Source organism: Erinaceus europaeus, chromosome 10, assembly GCF_950295315.1.
Source record: "Erinaceus europaeus chromosome 10, mEriEur2.1, whole genome shotgun sequence".
In the NCBI taxonomy this organism is placed as follows: domain Eukaryota; kingdom Metazoa; phylum Chordata; class Mammalia; order Eulipotyphla; family Erinaceidae; genus Erinaceus; species Erinaceus europaeus.
Genome location: NC_080171.1, coordinates 85,958,725 through 85,979,740, shown reverse-complemented (window position 1 = coordinate 85,979,740; position 21,016 = coordinate 85,958,725). Strand labels below are relative to the sequence as shown.

The 21,016-nt window shown below is 39.8% G+C and overlaps 2 protein-coding genes across 8 annotated transcripts in view; one reads left to right on the top strand and one right to left on the bottom strand.

Annotated features, from left to right (window-relative positions):
* Nucleotides 1-21,016, top strand: part of ASTN2 (astrotactin 2) — a 1,286,255-nt gene that overhangs the window by 974,976 nt on the left and 290,263 nt on the right. The gene's annotated exons all lie outside the window — the stretch shown is intronic.
* Nucleotides 5,476-19,081, bottom strand: TRIM32 (tripartite motif containing 32). 4 transcript variants are annotated; one of them, XM_060200051.1, is made up of 3 exons: nucleotides 19,035-19,055; nucleotides 16,919-17,016; nucleotides 5,476-8,600 (listed from the first exon to the last, which is right to left on the bottom strand). In XM_060200051.1, the coding sequence occupies exon 3, from the start codon at nucleotides 8,521-8,523 to the stop codon at nucleotides 6,559-6,561; it is 1,965 nt and encodes a 654-aa protein (XP_060056034.1). In that variant the 5' UTR covers nucleotides 8,524-8,600; nucleotides 16,919-17,016; nucleotides 19,035-19,055; the 3' UTR covers nucleotides 5,476-6,558. The 4 variants fall into 4 exon arrangements, with proteins under 4 accessions (XP_060056034.1, XP_007521996.1, XP_016043091.1 ...); XM_007521934.3 differs by lacking the exon at nucleotides 16,919-17,016 and having other exon boundaries at nucleotides 5,476-8,603; nucleotides 19,035-19,081; XM_016187605.2 differs by lacking the exon at nucleotides 16,919-17,016 and having other exon boundaries at nucleotides 19,035-19,079.

The window sequence follows — 21,016 nt, the reverse complement described above, 5'->3', positions numbered from 1 at the left end:
TAGGCATGGATCTAAAAACATGTTTGACTCATAATTTTGAGGCTTTCTGGGGAGAATAATGTGAAGCAACCTAGATATGACTAAAGAACAGGGAAAGGGACAAGTTTAGTTTTTTAAATTTTCTCACTGAAGTTTCCTTCAATGTGAATGGGCGTTGGGGTCAAACCTGGGTCCTATACATGAGAAAGCAACACACTATCCAGGTAAGCTATTTCACTGGCCCAACAAGTTTAGCTTTTATGGTGACTGGGAAGTGATACTAGGGCGAAGATTCTTCTGCATGGACTAGAGATTATGTGACTTGAATCTCTTATTGGCACCAGCATTTCTTAGCAACATAAGCAGACATGTGGCAAATATGAAATGGGAAGTGGTGGGTTCTGAAAGTTGTCAATCACAACATAAAAAAAAGAGAGTAGAACTATTACAGAGTTCTATTAAGATCACAAGACTCATTTGACTTGGACTTTTGAGGGCTAGTAAGTTAATATTATTTCATAATTTTAAAAAAAGGCATAAAACTTGAGAGAACATCATCAAGGATTCTCAGGAAGAAAACATATTAGAATATACCAGGTGTTACATGTTCCAACTACATCTCTCTATCTTAGCCCCCTTCAAGTTTCCAAAGAAATTTTGATCTCTGCCATAGTATCTTCATAAAAATTAAACTTTACTGAATCATGTTTACTGATCAGAGAAATGATTTGGCTTAGGGCAAAGAAAAATAAACCATTAGTAATTAGAGGAGCATGGACTAACGAATCATTTTGGACTTCTGAATGTCTTTAATGCATCCTAACCCTTAGCTGGTTTCAACTTGCTGCTGGCATCAGCCTCACTCTTCCTATCATGGTTACCTATAACATTCCCTCTACGTAGCTGCAAGGTATTTGAGCAAACATATCCTCTTAACTAGAAATAGTATTTCCTCAAATACTTGACACTTCATTTCTGTTTTGCACCATTTCACTAATCCTCAGTAATATATTCCTATTACTTTTTACATACTTAATTTATCCAGCTTGACTGCAGGCTACCTAACTATAGAATTAGTGGTTGACTCATTCAATTTTATATGTAGTACTCATATCATTATTGTTAATAACAATAAATACTGGATATGTTTAGTGAGTGAGAAAATGCATAAATGAATTCTGGGTCTTAGCAGTGTCATTACAGTTAATAATCAGGTAAAATGAGCAAACTATCAAAGAAAATCTTGGTTTTATTAGAATAGGGAATACATTTTTTGATTTACATAAAATCTTCATGTTTTCAATCAGGGTGTGAGTTCTTATTATTTAAAGTGAGTACTTTTTCTTCATCCGTTTTTTTTTTTTTATCATACTACTATCACAAAGATGAGGGTAAGTTGAAATACATTGTTTACTATAATTTTGTGAGAATTTGTGAACTATTAGAAAGTCCATCATTTTCTTGAATAATGTCCTATCATTGTATTACTAACCAGAAAACTGAGTCTGGGAGACCAAGGGACATAGATGAATCTAGGACTGTATCTAGATCCCCCTGCTTACAAAACTCGCTTTTGTGCTGCATCTAGTAGCAAGATGTAAGGCTTGTTTTTTGTTATTATTTAAGTGACTAAATTTTGATCTTGATGAAATGCCATCATTTACAGGGATAGCTTAAAAAATTGTTTCATGTTTTAGGTATCTATGTATATAAACACATAATCTTTTATTTCACTTAACCTATCAAACAAAATCAAGATGCAAAGCAGCACACTATCCAAGTGAGCTATTTCACCATCTACCCTTAAGGTTAATTTATGCAGCTTTACTTTGCCTCTGCCACTCCCAACAATCTCACACTTCCTTTAATAGGCTTGAATTTGAGCAGTGCTGTTCCATCACCAGTAAGGATCTGAAATCTCCTAATTTTGACTTGAAAAACCCTATCAGTTCATCAGGAGCAGAAGGAAGACTGCTCCCTATAATAGAAACCACTTTCTGAACACTTCACATTTTCTGAATAAGTACTTCACATATACTATCTCAGTAATGCTGTCACAACAGTCCTTTAAACTTGCATTTCCTTTTAACCAGAAGAGCAGAATAGCTCAGCAGAGTGACAATAGGTCATAAAATGAAATGCTCGGGGTAAACAAGTAGACCCAAGGGGGAGGGGAGTGATATAAAGCACCTAACCTAATGTGAACACCAAAAACAAAAAAACAAAAAAAACAGACAAGAATTATGTAGAGGCATTGGGAGGAAACTCATAATTCAGTTTGGTTAAATTTTAGTTAGAATCAGAGTGAAAAGAGATATCAATGATAATCTAATCCAACTGCTTTATTTTGTAGATAGCCTGATCTGCTAGTTGAAAGGCATAGCTGTGATTCAGATCTAGATTGAGTCTTGTGACTTTCCTGCTAGAATAAATACACTGCATGTCCTCAAACTGCCTTAACAATAGACTTAGAATACTATGAGTATTAATGGTCTTGACAAGATAAAGCCAGAAGTCTGGAATCTAAGTGTTTATTTTGCTAAACAGTCTCCCACTACACCACTGCCCAGTTTGTAAAATTCATCCAGGCATCTACAGTTTCATATCTGTAATTTGTTTGGAGATCCCTTGAGGGGCTGCCATGTCTTGAGTGAAAATCAGCACTAGTCAGGTGCAAGATAGAGTCCCTAGTTTCACACTAGGCTCTGCTTCACTTCCACAGAGCTGCGTGTAACACTTTGCCTTCAAGAGACCATTAATTAGTACTAGATTAAAAGTCTAACTACTTGAGCATTACTCACCTTACCCAAAGGAATACTGAAAGGCTCAAACCAAGCTTATCTTACTGATTGGAATAATGGAGTGCCCCTTTGTGGCCTATCTCAAGCTAGAATGTGCATTGGGAGTGACCCTAATAGTCATTCAGACTGTGCTTATGCCTATGCCTAGTCTTTAGGGAAACCGAGGGCAACAAAACACTGGGTTTAAAAAACTTTAGACAGGGAAGACTATGAAACATAATTTGTGAGAATATATACACGTTTACACATATTATTATTAAAATAAGATTTTCTGTTCTGAACAACTGATAAAGTGTCTGACTTATAGATATTCAGTTAATAGTGAATGGATCATTGCTCACTATTTTAAAAATTCTATGCACTCAAAATTAAAAAAGCAGGGGCTTAACTAATTTGTAAATCCTTTGTCTTTAGTTTTCAATATGGCTTTTATCCTAGATAGCTTTTTAAGTTTTAATATTCCTTATATCCTTTGCATAGAAAGAATACAGCTTTGTTGTGCACTTATAGCTAGAGATTTAAAGTTAGCTCTTAACAAAGTTCAAATGGGCCAGGAAGGTGGTAGACTGCCTGCTTTGCAGGTATGAGGACCTGGGTTTGATTCCTGGTACCACAGAACAACAAAAAGAATTACCTGCACTGCACTTTCTTGTGTGTGTGTGTGTGTGTGTGTCAAAATAAACAAATACATACTGCTGAAAATAATATACATGCATATATGAGCAGATAGTTGTGACAGAGGGATATGATAGAAACATGAAATGGGTAAAGGGATAGTTAAAAAAAGGAAAAGTGACCAGATTTATTTGGAAACGTGTGATTAGGGAGAAGAAATGCTTATAAAAGGCTTTGGTCGTTTAAAAAAAAAAAACTATTGGGCCTGCAAGCTAGCTCATTTGCATAGTGTTCTTGCTTTGTCATGGGCATGATCCATGTTTAAGCCTGGCCCCCACTGGGGATGGAAGCTTTAGTGCTATGGTATCTTTCTGTCTCTCTGAGATAGTTGGCCTGGCAGAAGAACAGTGACTCTCTAGTGATGAAGACAAGAATAAGAAAAAGAAATCTGTCAAATAGGCAAGGAAGTATTTGTTGGATTAATCTCACACTAGTCCTTGAGTAACTCAATAAAATAACAAAAATTTTTACTTGCTAAGCTTGCCAGGGACTGCAGTATTTTCACAACTATGATTTCACATCTCACACAGTTCCTAGAGACAGTAACCATGATCATCATTTTCCAGAAGAGGAAAAATTCAGTAATTTGTCTTTGATCACATGCCTAGTAAGATGGAAAGAGAAGATAAGGAATGCTATAGTTCATGGTTTTTTTCAGTGTTCTGTGGTGTCAAGAATTTTGAAATGGAAAAAAAAAAAAAAGAATTTTGAAATGGTAGACAGGTTAAGGGAAGGAATAAAACTTGTTCTCCAGGCCTATAAATCTTCAATCAGAGCAGCTACTCTTTATCTTACATGAGAAATATGCATATAAGAACTGTATTTGAAGAAAAAACCCTGCTGCTTAAAAAAAAAAACTTGCTATAATTGAGCAAATTTGTCTCTTGGGGGCATATTCAGCAATTTAATCAACATGGTAGATAACTGAGAATTGATTGTACTCAACCATCTAATATACCCACATCAAAGAAACAAAAACATGTAGTCCACACTTACATTTTGAGCCAACAGGTAGCTTCTATACTTGAGGGCCTAGGCATGAGTGCAATTCAGAGATGGGGCAAACTGAAATATATAATGCCAATGCAAAGGGATAATACACTTCCTTCTCCCAAAGTACTCGGAATTATACAATCCTGTCCTCATTTAACTGGAGTCAACTCACAATATTACATTAATTTCTCTGCTGCAAACCATCAAAAAGCCTCCACCATTCCTATAGATACAGCAAGCCAGATCTGACAGCAATGACAGATCTCCTGCTGCCAGGTGTCACAAGAGATAAAGTTGTTTTAATGATTGGTGGAGTCATTTGAGATGCACTTTTAATTGGATCAGTCTCCTCTCAATTATACAGCCTTTGAAAATAGGCTGCAGTTTCATAATCAGAACATGGGGTTTTCTCCAGGTGAAAAGCACAAGACAAAGTAGTTTGGTATCCCTTTAATTATCTCCTTTCCGTGTGGCAGCTATCACAACAGAAACCTCCCTATTCCACCTCCACCCCTCCAAAAAATAAAATGAAATAATGCTATGACAACGACCCCTTCTCTAAAAAAAATTGTTAAACTCAAGTCAGCAAATTTTATTTATGTGAAAAGTATAACCTTTTTTGGCTTGCCAGCAGCAGCCTAAAACCTAAGGTGCAAGATATGCTGCTTATAATCTAAGGAACTTTGTCATAAATTTCCTCATCCACACCCCCACTTCTTAAAAACACAAGGCTTCTTCCATTTTCTGGCTGTAAATATGAAGATAAAACAGATGGTGGATGCTCGATTTAGAGCAAGGTGTTGGTTACTTGAAACTTTGGGGGTGGATTCTATGTACATGCCTGTGGGAATGAGATTTGGATTAGCTTTACATAATGGTGCTTTTGGCTGAATTTTGACCACAGTAAATCTAACATGTTCTCAAAGAATGCAGTGCCATGTAGGGAAGCAAAACAGTGTTAAACAACTTGCCCTTTTCCTCATCTTCTAAATCATATATTCAGTGAAAGACATGAACACAAGTGATCAAGAAATAGTTATCAATTATTTAATGTTTGATAGAGGAATTAAATAAATTCTAAAACCAGGAACTGTGTACTCAAGCAAAGTACGGAGTTAGGGTTCAATAGTTTTGTTTCAGTAATGAAATTATTGAGTTGTCCAAAAAGTCATGATATTTTTTTGTTTTCCTTTGCAAAAATGTGACATGACTTTACTGACAGCCCAAGAGATGTGCCCACCTCCCCAGTTTGTGAGTGCTGGCCAGTGTGGTACAATGGCTCAGAAAACTGCATAGGTCATTGGACAGAGATAGTATGAAAATGACGAGCCCTAGAGACTATTCAAAAATGCTTGTTGATTATAACATTTTATTTATTTCCGTCTGCCTATACCTTAGCATAATTTCAATCCACGTAGCCTTTTAAAAGGCAAGCAATTTCAGGGCTAGCTTTTCAACACCAACCATCTAGGGTGAATCCATTCTCTGTCACATCTGCAATTTGAGACCAGTTCAAGACGGTACAAAATCCTCAGAGTCAAGAGGTACTGTTCTCAGAGGAACTCTACAGCTCCCCTGGTGGCATTACATAAGTAAGCTTTCACGTTGATAAATGTGATTAGACCAGGGACTACATGGCACAGAGAGGTGATATGTGAAATGTCACTGGAAGGTGGAATAGATTCCACTGGGGCATGCATGGGGAATGCAGCAGAGTCCAAGAGAAAGTGTCATAATTGAAGTCCATTATAAGAAGTAAATAAGGGATCAGGATCAGCAAAGCTAAAAGAGGAAAATCAACAAGGACTCAGTACACAGACAAATTGCAAATACAGGAGCAAAATACTACTGACACCTTAAAAGTGCCTATGCTCTAATCAAACTTTAGCTAATCCCATGATGTGCTCTATTTGGAACAGTGTGTCTACTGAAACTCTAGTTTTGGGGGAAAACAATTCAAACAAAAAGCACAAAAGGACAGAGCTTCTAAACTAGGACTAGCCAGCTGGAAAAAGGACATAGAGTGAGTCTATTCTATAATACCACCAATCACCAAGGAAGAGGGGAAGGAAAGTTGCTTGAGGAACGGAAGAAACTTGTTTCTCATCCCCTAAGGGGTAGAATATCTTCTCAGGTGATAGGTGTATATCTTGATGCAGTGATCCCAACAGTCCAAGACCAGCAGCTGCCCCTTAGGAGTAAGGGCAATACCCACTGGACAGGTGAGCCCCTCTCGAATCAGGACACTATAGCCTCCACCCTTAGGAAAGTGGAGAATTTCTTTGCGACTACTATCAGCTACGATGAGATCACCTCGAGCATCCACACACATGCCAGCAATGCAGCGGAAATCCTCATTCTCTGAAAAGAAGTGGCTGATCTGACGACCCAGCTGCCCATCAGGGCCCACGGAGCCAATGGAGAAGCCACCTTCCAGGTGGTGCTCATTCTGCCTATTTTCCAGATTGAGGCCCAAGCCCTGGGTGAAGTAGACAGTGCCCTCAGCATCACAGGTGACAAACTTGGGCCGCACAGCACTGCAGAGGCAGCTGTATTTGACCACCCCTGCTCCACGGTCAACAGTGAAGCACCAGAGCTTCCCACCTTCCACATCAGTTACCACAAACTGGCCAGATGGAAGGGCTGTGATACCCCAGGGTTTGCTCAGCTGGCTTCTGTGGCAGGCCACACAGTGACCATCCAAGGTATAAACTTTAAGGGAGTTGTCATAGCTGTCAGTCACACCAATCAGCCCGTGGCAGTTCATGGCCACTGACAGAGGAGTGAGATTGGGTAAATCAGCCCCAAGGAAGCTCAGCACAAAGCTATCAATGCCACTTGGGCTGCGGCGGATTTCCTTCAAAAAGCCTTTGCGGGTAAAGACTTGTATGCGGTAGTTGCCACGGTCAGCAACTAGGACCTCACCTTGGCTGGTCACAAAGAGACTGACAGGAAGGTTGAACATTCCCGGAGCGCTGCCTTTGGCCCCCATCTTCTTGAGAAAGAGGCACTGCTGGATATTGCTAGCTGTCTCCGAACCCCGCTGCTTGGCGGGTGAGGCTCGAGGGCTGGCAACCACCTCCTCAGGGCTCATGTCCATCTCTCTAAAAGTAACAGAAGTAGAAGCAGCAGAAGCTGCAGCCTCCACAGTCCAGGAGTCATTCATGTTAACTGTCCGTGGCTTCTTCACAGCCTGCCCAATTTGGAGGGGGCCAACATGGCCAACCTTAAGGAGCTCTACATCCTGTAGGATAAGCTCCCGGGGCAGGTTGGCAGTGAGCTCGGGTTCTTCCTCATCAGCTGTCTCCTCCAGCAGTGCTACATCTGCCTGCTTGATCTTGGCCAGGAAGTAGTCACAGCGAGACACTGCCTGCACTTCTGCAATGTTAAGCAGGTAATTCTGCTCTTCTACCACTTGACTATTGCTCTTCTCAGCCTCAGCCAAAGAGCCTGTGAAGAATTTGCGAGAGCGGGCCAGCTCTTCCTGGATCCTTCGTTCCTCATGCCCATACTCCTGGAGAACTGCTTTATACCTTGCTTGAAGGTCCTTGGAGATACCTTCCAAGGCTACCTTCCGCCGTTGTAGTTCCCCCATGAGCTCCCGCAGGCGGGCCAGCTTCTCTCCAAAGTCTCGACGTCGCTCCTCAGCTGCCTCTTTGACAGGGAGTGTACAGTGGCCTGGAGGCTGGTGGTCTGCTTCCCGACACGGCTCACATAACACCACGCCACAGGTCTGACAGAACTGCCGGGGTAGCCGTCGCCCACAGGCCCGACACATGAGCAGCCCCACAGCTTCACTGAGTCCCGCTGTGTCAATGATCTTCAGCACTGTCAGGTTGTCTGTCAGTTGGGACAGACTAGTTATGCGGGTAATCTTGCTGCAAAAAGGACAGCGGACACCATTGATACTACTGGCCAGGAGCTTCTCTAGGCACTGGCGACAGATGGTATGGCCACAGTGCAGGAGCTTGGGCCGAAGCTGCTCCTCTGTGAAAGACTCCATGCAGATGGGGCATTCTAACACTTCCCGAAGGGCATCCAGGTTCAGGTGTGATGCAGCTGCCGCAGCAGCCATTGCTATTTCTTTGAAAAGTCCTGCTAACACAGTCCAAAACTAAAGAGCTTAGTGCTCATGCTCCAGAAGACCAAATCCTGCTAAAGAAAAAAAGAAACTGTTATTTCATTGCCTCTATGAGCAAGTCCATTATGAAATATTTAGAGAATAGCTACCATCACTCAGTTACTGCTTTAAGAACTATTCTGCGTTAGGTAATAGTGACATACAGGAAAACAACAGAGAGAGAACTGTGTGGCAGATTTAAAAAAAAAAAAGGGCTTCTGAAGCTGCACTTAGTTGTGTTACCTTAGGTGAACTTCTTAATGCTAAATTTTCCCACCTCCCATCTATAAAATTTAAATAACATTTGGAATCGGTTGATAGCTTGGTAAATATGATGTGTTTAGAATAACAAATGGTTATTATTATGCTTCATAAATGTTCAGTGATTAATTTTACAGTCTGTTAATCTAACACCTTAATTTATATTGAGAAAAAGCAATCATGTTAAGAGAAATGTGTATTAAAAGGAAAGTATGTATGGTAAAGAGTAATACAAATTTTTGTAGAAGTACTGCAGAGTAAAGATTCTGCTTGTAGGATCAGCAAAAGACTTCATGAAGCAGTTATATTCCTGAGATTTAGCGTAAAAGAAACAAGTCAGTGAGGGATAAAGACATCTTAAGCAAAGAACACTATGTGAGTGAAGCATGGAAGCTTTTTAAAACCAGGTTATACAGAGTTTACTATATTGTGTTTTGGAGGCTTAGGAATCATTCAGAGAAATGGAAAATTATAATTAGCGTCAGGTGATCAGCAAAACAGTAGATCAGACAATTCATTTATTTTCTATTCATCAAGCTTCCTGTCTACTCACTTATCCACCCATTTAAAACTAGGGGCTATGTACTACACTAAATACAGAGATTTTTTTAGTACATAACTTCTGTGCCTTTTAGATGTTCAAACATTGGGAAGAAGATATGTAAGTAGATAATAATCAACTGAGAAAGAAGTTACTGAAATGAGATATAGCTAAGTTTGATGGAGGCTAACAGGGTTTCACTCTAACTTTAAGGATAACAATTTTCTAAGGGGAGAGAGCAATTGATAAGGACTTAAAAGAATGCTTAGATATATGCAGATGGAGAAAGGAATAGTGGACAAGGAGTACAGTCTTAGTCAGAAGGCAAGATAAAGAACATGAACTTTTATATATTAGAAAGAAAACAACAACAAAGGGCCAGGGATAAGGCTTGGCAGCAGATGATCTATTCTGTATATGTGGCTGGCCAATATAAGGTCAATCCCTGATACCATGTAGGAGCAGCAAGAACTCCATAGATGGTGGAGTGAGAACAGAAAAATGTGCTGTGTGGTGGAATGGATCAGTGATAATGCACATGTGTGAGACACTGAGTTCAATCTCTAGCACTACTTTAATGATAGAATGAGGGCTTGGCAGTGGCAACCTTATACAGAGCACATGCTATAATGTGCAAGGAACTGGGTTCAAGCCCCCCAGTCCACTTCTGTGGAGAAGGGGTGTTTCACAAGCAATGAAGCAGTATTGCAGATGTCTCCCTCTCTATCTTCCCCTTCTCTCCCAATTTATGTCTCTATCCAAAAATAAATATGCAAAAAAGTTGAGGGTTTTTTTGTGTGTGTTTGTTTTAAGAGAGAGAGAACAGAGAATATGTAGATTCTTTGGGCTGGTTTCCTCATCTGTAAAATGAGAATAATACTGCCTTCAAGGTCCATGTAAGGGTTGAGTGAAATATAAAATTAGTATAAATGCTAATAAGATTGACCTTAGCACCAAGAGAACTCTTAAATGAATTATCTTTTTTCTCACTCTAAGGTTAAAAAATATAGAACACAGGGGAGCAGAGTAATGGAAATGTAAACTGGGAAATAATGAAAAGGAATCTTCAGAGTTGAAATAAAAATGCTAAATATCATTTTGATAGGCATTTGATGTATAATACATGTTTTAGAGCAGGGAACTGATATGATCAAAACTTGAATGGAGTGGGTGAAAAGACAGAAAAACTAGTTTAGAAGCTATGAAAAAAATTCCTGGGGTAGGAAATGGGGAATCTGAACTAGGAGGCAGGGATTAGAAATAGAAAGATGCATTTGAGTAATAATATTCTAGAAGTATAATCACTAAAATTTGTAAGTTAGAGTAGTTGGAATGGTGAGGAAATGGTAAGGCTAAAACAGTACATACTCAAACTTGGATGTTTTAAAATGGCTGTGCCTTATGAAGAAAGCTTATTTTTGGCCAAGGAACTGCCTTATTAGCTTTCTGCAGTACATTCCACAAATATTTCCAATCTCTTCAATCTGCAGATGCTTATATAGTAGAACCACAGAGATCTCAATGCTCTGTAGCCATATGTCATTGTCAATTTACACCCCCATTTAGAATGACTAGTTCTAGCAAGGTTAAGGCACGTGGATAAATTCAGTCCTTCTAAAATGCATACCCTACAGCTGCTCCCGTGTAGTCTTGTGACATCCAGATGACCAAACATCAAGGAGAGTAGGAGACAGAAATCAAGTTAGTTAGGTTTTTAAGGACAGTGCAGCAAGCTGAGGACAGCTTTGCAAAGGTCAACTCTTTCTCTCCACATGTGGAAAAAAGTGAATCAGTGAAGATATAAAGTACAAGTGTCCCCCATAATTAGTTATGCATTTCAATTTGTCAATATTCCGTAGCAGACATAGCATGTGAAATTCATCTAAAGTTGATCCTAACTTCCTTCTACTAGAAGGGAAACAACACACACGTACAAACACCACACATAGTATGTGTTAGATACCATGCAAGATGCTTCCTACATTTAATCTCATTTAATCATGCTGACCTTATGAAGTAGGTGCTATTTTTTTTCCTAGTAGGTACTATTTTTTACTATTGTTTTATAGATGAAGAAACTAAGTATTGGAAAAATTGGCTTAGGGCCATATAGCAACTTTTTAAACTGCCATATAACATTTATTAGCAAGTGTTCTCTAGATCTTGCTCTAGGGTGGGATGCTTCATAGAGTATGACTATACAAGTAAGAAAAAAGAAAATTACATAGCTGAGATCCATTTACAATACAATAGGCCAGATTGATTTATTAGCTGAGTGACATACACACCAGCCTTTTAATCCATTTTTATTCAGATCCATATGTCTATACATACTACCATGAATCATGAACCCATGATGTCGGAGTGAGTTATCTACAACTGAATATTGGACGCTTAAATGTTATGGACTAAGGGCAACAGTAGATAAATATTAATAGATATCAATTCAGGGCTATGAAAGCCCTCTCAATTTCAAACCAACAGCGTCAGTTCTCTTTTCTATCATCCAGGCAACATTTGGTGTTTCAATCCAAAGCATGTTACCTTACAACGCACAGGGACATCTGTTCTTTCCAGAGCTGGCACTGCAGACCAGCTAATTAAACAACTATGCCAACTTGTAAAAACGCTAGCAAATTATTTCCCCAACTTTCTGGGATATCATACTTCCTCCTTCAATTAAAACAGGTTTCCAGCCTTTTGGTCCAAGCCAGCCACTTTTAAAAATGTTTACTGTGCCCCCAAATTATCTCAGCTGCCTGCAGCTTCATTAGGTTCTTGAAGGCACCAAGTCTGTCAAGGGTTCCTTCCCATAGCTGTCATGCTTTGCCTGGGAAACATGAGTTTCTATCACTAAATCATCAGACATGGAGATAACCTCAGATCTGGAAGGTGCCTGAACCATGCCCACCATTCCTAAAACCTGGGACTGTCACTTTCAGCAGTTGTCGAACCTGATAAAGAGCTATCTGATGGGCAGATAAAACCCCCTTTCTCCAGAAGGATTCATCTGGATGTTATTCTTAATGCTGCAAATGACTCAGATGCAAGTTCAATTTCCTTAAAAAGACTAGACAAGTGAAAAACATGGGACATCTTAGCACTCTAAGTTGCTAAAAAAACCCCTTTTTTTGCCAGCTATGAAATCTAAAACTAATCAGAATGAACCCTCAACATGCTATTTATAATCTTGGTTGCCTTCATGATACAATGATTGTATTTCCAGTGGTGCATTTTATACTATCAACTCTTGACCCCTCAACTCTTTACCTCATCCCCTTCGTATGAGCTCATGATTAATACTACAGTATTAATACCATACTGACACTAGCCAAGATTATCAGCTTCAGATAAGAATGTAGTCCAACTGCCCTAAGACTTTGGGAAATTGTTTAGTTAAACCCTGGCCTGACTTACCTCACTTTTCATGGAGGGGGAAGAAAGCAAACAGCAAACAAGCAAACATGAACCTAGCAGTCAGACAGAACTGAGCTCAAATCAGCCATTTGTAAACTATGAGACAGCAAGCAAGTTATTTAATCTCACTTAACTAGTTTCTTTATAAGGTTACTGTGATAACTAGGAATAATGCTTATCTAGCGAATAGTCTGGACATTGGAAGTATGTAATGAAAGAATCTAGCGGTCATACAAAAGAATATGAATAACAATTACTAGTATATTAACAAAATGTTCAGTTTATAAACTGCATTTTTAAAGGATGAAATCTCTTTTTTTTCTTTCTTTCTTTTTTTTTGACAGAGCACTACTCTGGCATAAGCTCTGGTTTATAGTGGTGTGGGGAATTGAACCTGGGACTTTGGAGCCTCAGGCATGATACTCTCTTTGCCTGAGGCTCATTATGTTATCTCCTCCACTGGAAATCTCTTCTTCCTTGTCATTTAAGATGCATTAAAAAGAAAAAGCAAAACAAAACTGGCCAGCTTTCATGGGATTTGATTAAGAATATTAGATATCCATGCTAGAAAGTGATAGGCAAATGAACTCACAACTTGTCTTTTCTCAGAAAACAAGCTATCACAGTTCCTTCTAGTAGAGTAGCCATGGAATGATAGAATTACTAGTGATCTCAAAGTATAGTAGACATGATTAAACTAAGATCAGGAGAAAGAAGTCACATGGCAGAATTAGGACTAAGAGATGGGAACTGGGAATAGCAGTGTTGATAAAAGGTTAAGACAGTGTCAATAAAGATTAAGACAATAAACTTGGAAATTAGGCTGTCTAGATTTGAAACCCAACTCTACACTTGCTCTGGAGACTCAGTCAAATTATCTGACTTCTCTATTATTTATCTAAAAAAAAAAAAAAAAAGAAGAGATTTAGAATAGTATCTTCCTTACCAGGTTACTATAAAGATTAAACGAGATTATCTGCATAAGGCATTTAGTATACTACCCTGTCAGATATATAATTAACTGTCAGTAAAATAATCATTTTTTGAAGTAGCTGCAGACTGTACCCAAGATATTAGATGCAAATATACAGTTCAAAAATAAAAGTTCTAAGCCTTCTCTGATTAGATTGTTTTACCTGACATCAGAGTCAAAGAATTAGAGATGGACTAAAGATTCAAGATAAACTAAGATTTCAAATCTCCATCCTGTTATGTGTGTGAATACCCATGATGGGGTAGTTTTCTAGATGTCTCTTACTTCCTATACTTCACTTACTACATTATATTAGGAGCTTGGGCCATACACAAAACTGAAGAACTCTAATCAAATCTTTAATGAGCATGTACTATGACTTTAACCCCAGGACAACACTGTCTCCACTGTGAAGCCATAATTTTGAGCAAAAAGTAGACATGGACAGAACTTTTCACATTAAAAAAAAATCAAGACATAAAATAGCATTATATTTGCTTTCACAGTTATAAAGGTCCATTCTTCTAGTGACATATTCCCCTGATTTGATTATCTTTTCTTTTTTCAAAGTTTATCACACTTTTTTTCTTGACAACTTTCTGAAATGTATTTATTCCTGCTACTTTTGAAAGGAACACTAGTCAACTTCAGAACCATTTCTAAGCCAGCAAATGCCACTTTTCAGGGAGTGGCTAATAGGATTGATTGTAAGAAGTCAGTGGAGGGACCGAGTGGTAGTATGCCTGGTTGAATGCACAAGTTATAATGTGCAAGAACTCGGGTTTGAGCCCTGGGTCTCCACTTGTAGGGGAAAAGCTTTGCAAATGGTGAAGCAGCACTATCTCTCTCCTCTATCTTCCCCTTCCCTCTCAATTTCTTGCTGTCTCATTCAATAAATAAATATTTTTAAAAAAGGAAAGAAAAAGAAAGTCAGTGAGACTCCACTTCCCACTCATCTAATCATTTCTGAGATGTTTCTAAAGTTAAGACTACCCAGGGCATTTAAAGCATCTGTTGAAAGCTAAAATAAACTCAACAGGTAGGGAAACACAAGCATGGTCCTACAGCTACACCAATCTGGGATACATATTATTGCCCAGCCAGAAATGTGTATGAGGAAGGAACTCTGGCTAAAATATGTCAGGGGCAATACTAGAGTCAATTTTCTCAGAAAACATTTACCTATTCTCTAATTTCCTCTAAAATGGTGAGACTTAGAAAGGGTTCCCCTGCATCTTCTGTAAATGATTGGGTAACACTAATAATGTAACACATCAATGTGACTCAAAGAATATAGGACAAGGGATAAGTCAACAACCTTTTATTCAGAGAACCTCTAACTAAGCTAACTTGACTCCCCCTAGCTTTTGTCCATTCCTTTCTCTGTATACAACACAGACTCATTTAGGCATGTCACTTTGAATAAAAGACTTAGAAGCAGATTTGGGGAAAGCTACAAGAGAGGATGGGATGGGGGTGAGAGGGCTAGGAGAGGATTTCTAGGGGAATGGTTAATAGAGGCTGCGTAGGGTCACTGAAATAAGGCAGAGCCCTAATCGGTTCCTGCTTAGTATGACCTTTCTCTCATAATGGCTACTTCTCATAAAACTATAATTTACTGAGTGTTAGACACCTTTTATATACTCTTCTCCTCATAACTTTGTGAGGTTTGTGTTATTTCTGTTTATAGTGATGCCAAGAATCAGAGAATACAAACTGTCCAAGGTCTCAAAGTTGGCAACAGTGGGAAATGAGATTCAAATTCAGATTATCAACTTCCAGTTATAAATCTACAAGAAAACAAACAAAAAATATGTTATAGTTCCATAGTTGATTAGGCTACCACTGCTTTGAACAGTCTGGCCAGGAGGCACTTAGGGATGAGTTTTTTGTTTGTTTGTTTCTTAATCTGTCTATTCTATCAAGGTGCATAGTGGAGGGAATGTCATAAAGGCAGCACATTCTTGTGCAAGGACTATCATCCAGTTCAAGAGCCTTGTAAACTTTTGACTACTATACCAACAACTCTCCAAAAGTAGGTGCATGGGCTCTGAAGTGTTGGAAAGGTGTTTCTAGTAAAATGAGTATACTGGAACTTAGGAGTGAGACAGAACTGGGCTTATATCCCTATTCTGCCACTTTCTATGTAGTCTTGAATATATCCTTTACCCTATTTTTTCATCTGTAAAATGGCGAGTAATACCTAGATTACTGACAGGATCAGTGGCAGAACTGATAATAATGTCCATAACAAACATTCAAAAAATGACACTTGCTCATGTTCTGAACAGACTGAAGCTGTTTAGGATAAAGGTTCATTCAAGATCAAAGTAAAATTGCAGCAGGATTCTGAACTTTAAGCTTCTGATTCTCAGACTGATTCAATACCCATAATGGGTACTGAATTTCCTTAGAGGTGTATAAGCATATTCTAACTAAGTTTCTTACCTTCTTATAAACTTCTACTATTTTTCTTATCTGGTTTTAACAGTAGTAACCAGTCCTAGAATTGACAGAGCAAAAGCTATTATTTTGCCCCAGGAAATGAAGCTTCAAAGAGATCATTCCAAATATGACTTACTTTGTAGAGTATGACTATCATTAGTTTCATACATTATTTCTCATCCCTGCTAAGAAGTGCGTTGTTTTTGTTTTCCTTCAAGTCACTTGCCTCTACCCCTCTGTTCTCTATTTTCTTGCACTTCATTTTGCCTGCTAAACCCAAGGTCATCCCCTTATCTGTCCACTGGCCCTAGTTTGAGAGTAAAGCAGAAAGAAAGTCCTGACTAACCCTTATCAAATCAGATAGACAGATCACCTTTAACATTCAACCTGATATCCAGTGATACTCCCAAGGCATTTCTTTCATTAGTGAGGAACGGGCTCAGATAAGAAGACTAGCCACACCCTAGCAAAGAAAGAGGGATTATATAGAGTTACAGAGACCAAAATATTAGCCTAACACTAGCAAGTCTTACCTATGGACCCTCAGACCAATGATTCCCTAAGTCTCAATTCCCTTAATTGTAAAGCTGACTACAGTAAGGTTGATATAGTAGGACTATTACAAATACTGAGTAAGAAAGTAGATATAAAAGCCAGCAATTTTTTTTTTTTTGGATAGTAGGTCTGCTTTACCACACAACCAAAGTTCATACCTGGCTCCCACCACACTGGAGGAAATTTTAGTGCTGCTGTATCTTGCCTTCAAATCCGTCTCTTTCTATTTGAAAAGTCTATTGAGAGTGGTAAAGCCCTGCCAAAAAAAAGTTGTATTTACTATGAACCACATACTAAACACTCTATTTACTGTCCTGAATCTTTACAATAATCCTATAATATAACTAATGTAGGTCTTATGATTAATTTTGTTTTATAAATAGATAAAGAATCAATCCACGGGGTTATTAAGTAACTCACTCAAGTTCATAAAGTCAGGAAGATATGGAACCAGAATTTGTATACAAGGTTATCTTAACTCAAGAGCATTTCTTAACTTTGGCACTACTGGATTCATTTTGGGCCAGTTAATTCTATTTTTTTTTTTTGGGGGGGGGCTCTGCTGACACTGCACTATACTGTGTTTAAAAACATCCCTGGTGTCTACCTATTTGAAGACAGTATACCCTAAACTCTAACAATGAAAGGCAAAAATGCCTCCACCCCAGGTCAGAAATCACTGTCTTAGAAGTTGACACAGGACTAAATGCTCAATTACATGTGCTCTCACTTTCTTTTCTCTATACCAATCTATCCAGACACCTCATTCACAGAACCACTACAGCTACAAGCTGCAACTGACCATTTATCCTCAAGGATCCATTCATTCTACTTATATAACTGATGGAGAAGCTAGGGTCTTGTGATCTGTTCCACTCATCCCATGGAGGTCTCTGTTTGGAGGAAGAAGGAAAGGGGGATCTTCCATACATGGCCTTGAATAGTTTCCTGCTGTATGCCCCTGTCTTTTCATCCCAGAGCATACCACTTGCAGCAGGTGAGGGTTTAAGAGTGAAGTTAGTGGCAGTACTATGGATGCCTTGTGATAAAAAAAAAAAAAAAAAAAAAAGAGGAGGTCTCTGGTTAACTGGTGAGAGAGAGTCAGCCTCTCAAAGGGCTCCTTCAGGAATCCTGACCTCTGAAGACCCAGGATTTTGTTGCTGATCCTCTGAATGCTAAACTTCATGCACAGTAGTTCCATACATTATTTCTAGTTCCTGGGATCCCTGGAGCACTCCGCTCCCCTGCAGAAACTTCAGGAAAAATCCCTTTAGCAGTCTCAGTCATCAACCCACAAAACCTTTAATGCTATTGCCCAGGCAGTACAACCCCAGGCACCCTTCCAATATTCAGTTCCCAACCCTCTCACAGTATAGAATTCCGGCCCCTGAGGCTCTAGATTGCTCTCCTCACCAGTTCTTCACTCCTGTGTCCTGAATTCCTGACAGATCCCTTACTCCAGATTTCCAAACCTCTGCAGTCTCTGACCCTACATCACAGCCTAACACTTCTGGCCCACACCTCAGATTTCTGCCCCGCCCCCCAGCAAAGCCTCCACTTTGTATTTTTCATCAGGCATGCTGCTGTTTTCAAACCTTGCACCTTCCTTTTTATTTTTCTTTTAACCCACCCCATGTCATGTGTCGCTTTCATGTGTTTGCCAAGTCCCTTTTTCTAACAAGACTCTGCTTCCCACTCACTCCTTCAGTTTTCCTTCCAGATGGAAAATGCTTTATTAGAATACCCAGTTTCCTCTGATCTCAGATCTTGCCCTCTTCTCCTCAGACCTAGATCCACCCTCTCCTCCCCACCAAAAAAAAAAAAAAAAAAAAAAAAAACTCCCTCAAATGCCCAGAGACTTTGCACCCTAAATCTCGTCAGGACCCCCAAACTGCTTTTATATTTTGGAAATTCTGCACGCCCAGATGCCGCCAGCGTCCTCAGATCCCCTCCCATCTTCCAGATGCTGCACCGTCTCCTGGGGTTCCCCCATTACCTCATACCTCCAGAGAGGCTGCACCGCGCATCTCCTGAACCCCCCCCCCCCCCCGCCGCGCTCCCTGCCCCCAGCAGCACCGCCACCCAGCTCCCCGATCCTGGCCCTAACAGCCCCACCCCCACCTCGTCCAGCCTCTCAGATCTGGTCCCCAGACCCTGCCTTTCGGGCACCAGTCAGTCGCTGCACACCAGCACAATGCCGATCGCACCGCTCTGCCACCGCCCCCCGAGTCAGGCAGAGATCTCCAGTCGCCAACCCTCCTTCCCGCCCCGTACCTGACCGCCCGCTGCTCCGAGGCGTCCACCGCCCGCCACCTTCTGCGCACGCGCCGCAGCTCGCTCCTTGGCAGGCACCAATTCGTAGAGTGGTCTGTCAGTCACTGTGCCCCGCCCCACCCTTCAAGGCATCTTGGGATTTGTAGTTCAAAGGACTGCTCGTGGTCTTGTGGCCTGCCAGTGTGAGATTTCAGCTACGTGCTGTGGCCTTAGAAGCAAGTAATTCATCTTTCTATCCATAGTGTACAGAGAAAAAAAGGCCTTCCCAAGTTCACTCAGCGAGGTGAGACCGCTAACCCAGAATTCATGGGACTGTCTCCAGTTTGTGTCTTAGATTCTTCCTGAATGGTCCTCAGCAAATCCTTGGCAACTCACAGAACAGCCTCTGAGCCTCAGCTTTCTCATCTGAGAAATAGGAAAGGACAGGATACAATAGCCATTCTAGGCTAAAAACAAGACCTGTACTCGCTGAGAAGTGGTGGTTGAGACTGCACCTTTCTCCCTATGATACACCACATTCTAGAGATAAATTTATAACTAATAAACAGATGGCTTTTCCCCCTGTTTTGAACGAGTCTATTTACCTACTCAGCTGTGAAGCCAGTGGCAAAGATAGATAAAGGAACAGACTGTACCCCTCATCTTTATAAATTAAGACTACCTAGGCATCCAAATCCTAGTCTCACTTTTGGAGAGCCAAGAAGGGTATTCTTCCCTGGACTGAGACCCTATAGCTAATTAGAACCCATCAGAGACTGCCTAAGAAAGACTATGTAAGAGCAGGGAGAGGTTATGTTACCAAGTAATACTTTACCAACTCTCATCATGAGCCTTCTAAGTTCTTTAACACAATGGAAAGGTCTACAGAGCACTGGAAATATTTGTTAAGAGAAAATTAATAGGAGGAATCAGGTGATGGTGTGTCCTGTAAAGGGCACATGTTACCAACAAAAATAACTTTCAATATTTTTAAATCAAAAATTTTATACTCTTATCCCCTGTTTCCCATAACTCACAATTTAGCCAATTTTCAGGGACTGGTTCCGTCCTTGTGAATCCTACAAGAGAAAATGGGTACTCACTGTGTGGGGTCTCAAGTAGGTGGTTTTAGGTCAGGCTCAGTGCTTAGTGATTGTGCATGCTCTGTCAGGATTTTCTCACATCTCTACAATTATGGTCCATTTCCCTGACTATATGGTTTCCATTCTATGCGCTTAACACTTTGAAGTAGGATAGACTTGAAGTTCCATTTATGTATTCAGTCCTACACAATGACAAAATTATAAAGAACACAGGTAAGAAAACACCTATCCTTTAAAAATTTTGTTTACTTATGAATGAGAGAGAAAATTAGAATATTACTCTGGTATAAGTGATGCTGGGGATTGAACTTGGCACCTCGTGTTTGTGAATCCAAGGCTTTATTCACTGTACTACCTGCCAGGCCAAAAAAATAAAAACAAAAACAAACAAAAAAACTACTGGATTTGAACTTTAATATCTGATTGTTGTCAAGTACTTCATGTGTATAATTGGGCAGTGAATGGTTTACAGTGCAGTCTTTGACACCCTGGGTACAGTTTCTCACCACCCAGTGAAAATTCTCTGCAGAACACTTTACCCATGGTGGCTGAGAGGTGGAGCATGCACCTGGTTAAGACTGCACACATTACCATATGCAGGGACCCAAGTTCAAACTCCTAGTTCCCACCTACAGAAGGTAAGCTTCATGAGTGGTGAAGCAAGTACTGCAGGTAACTCTCTTTCCTTCTCTGTCTCCCATCCCCTCTCAAATTCTATCAAATTCTTATTAAATAAGAAATGGCCACCAGGAATGGTGGATTCATCATGAAGACACTTAGTCCCAGCAATAATCTTGGTAGGGAGAAAGAAAAAAGAAAGAAAGAAAGAAAGAAAGAAAGAAAGAAAGAAAGAAAGAAAGAAAGATCCTGTAACCTGTAAACTAGGTTCCTCTACATCAT

Bases quoted from the DNA above. Each gene is read 5' to 3' on its own strand.
- TRIM32 (XM_007521934.3), bottom strand. From the start codon at position 8,523: ATGGCTGCTGCGGCAGCTGCATCACACCTGAACCTGGATGCCCTTCGG.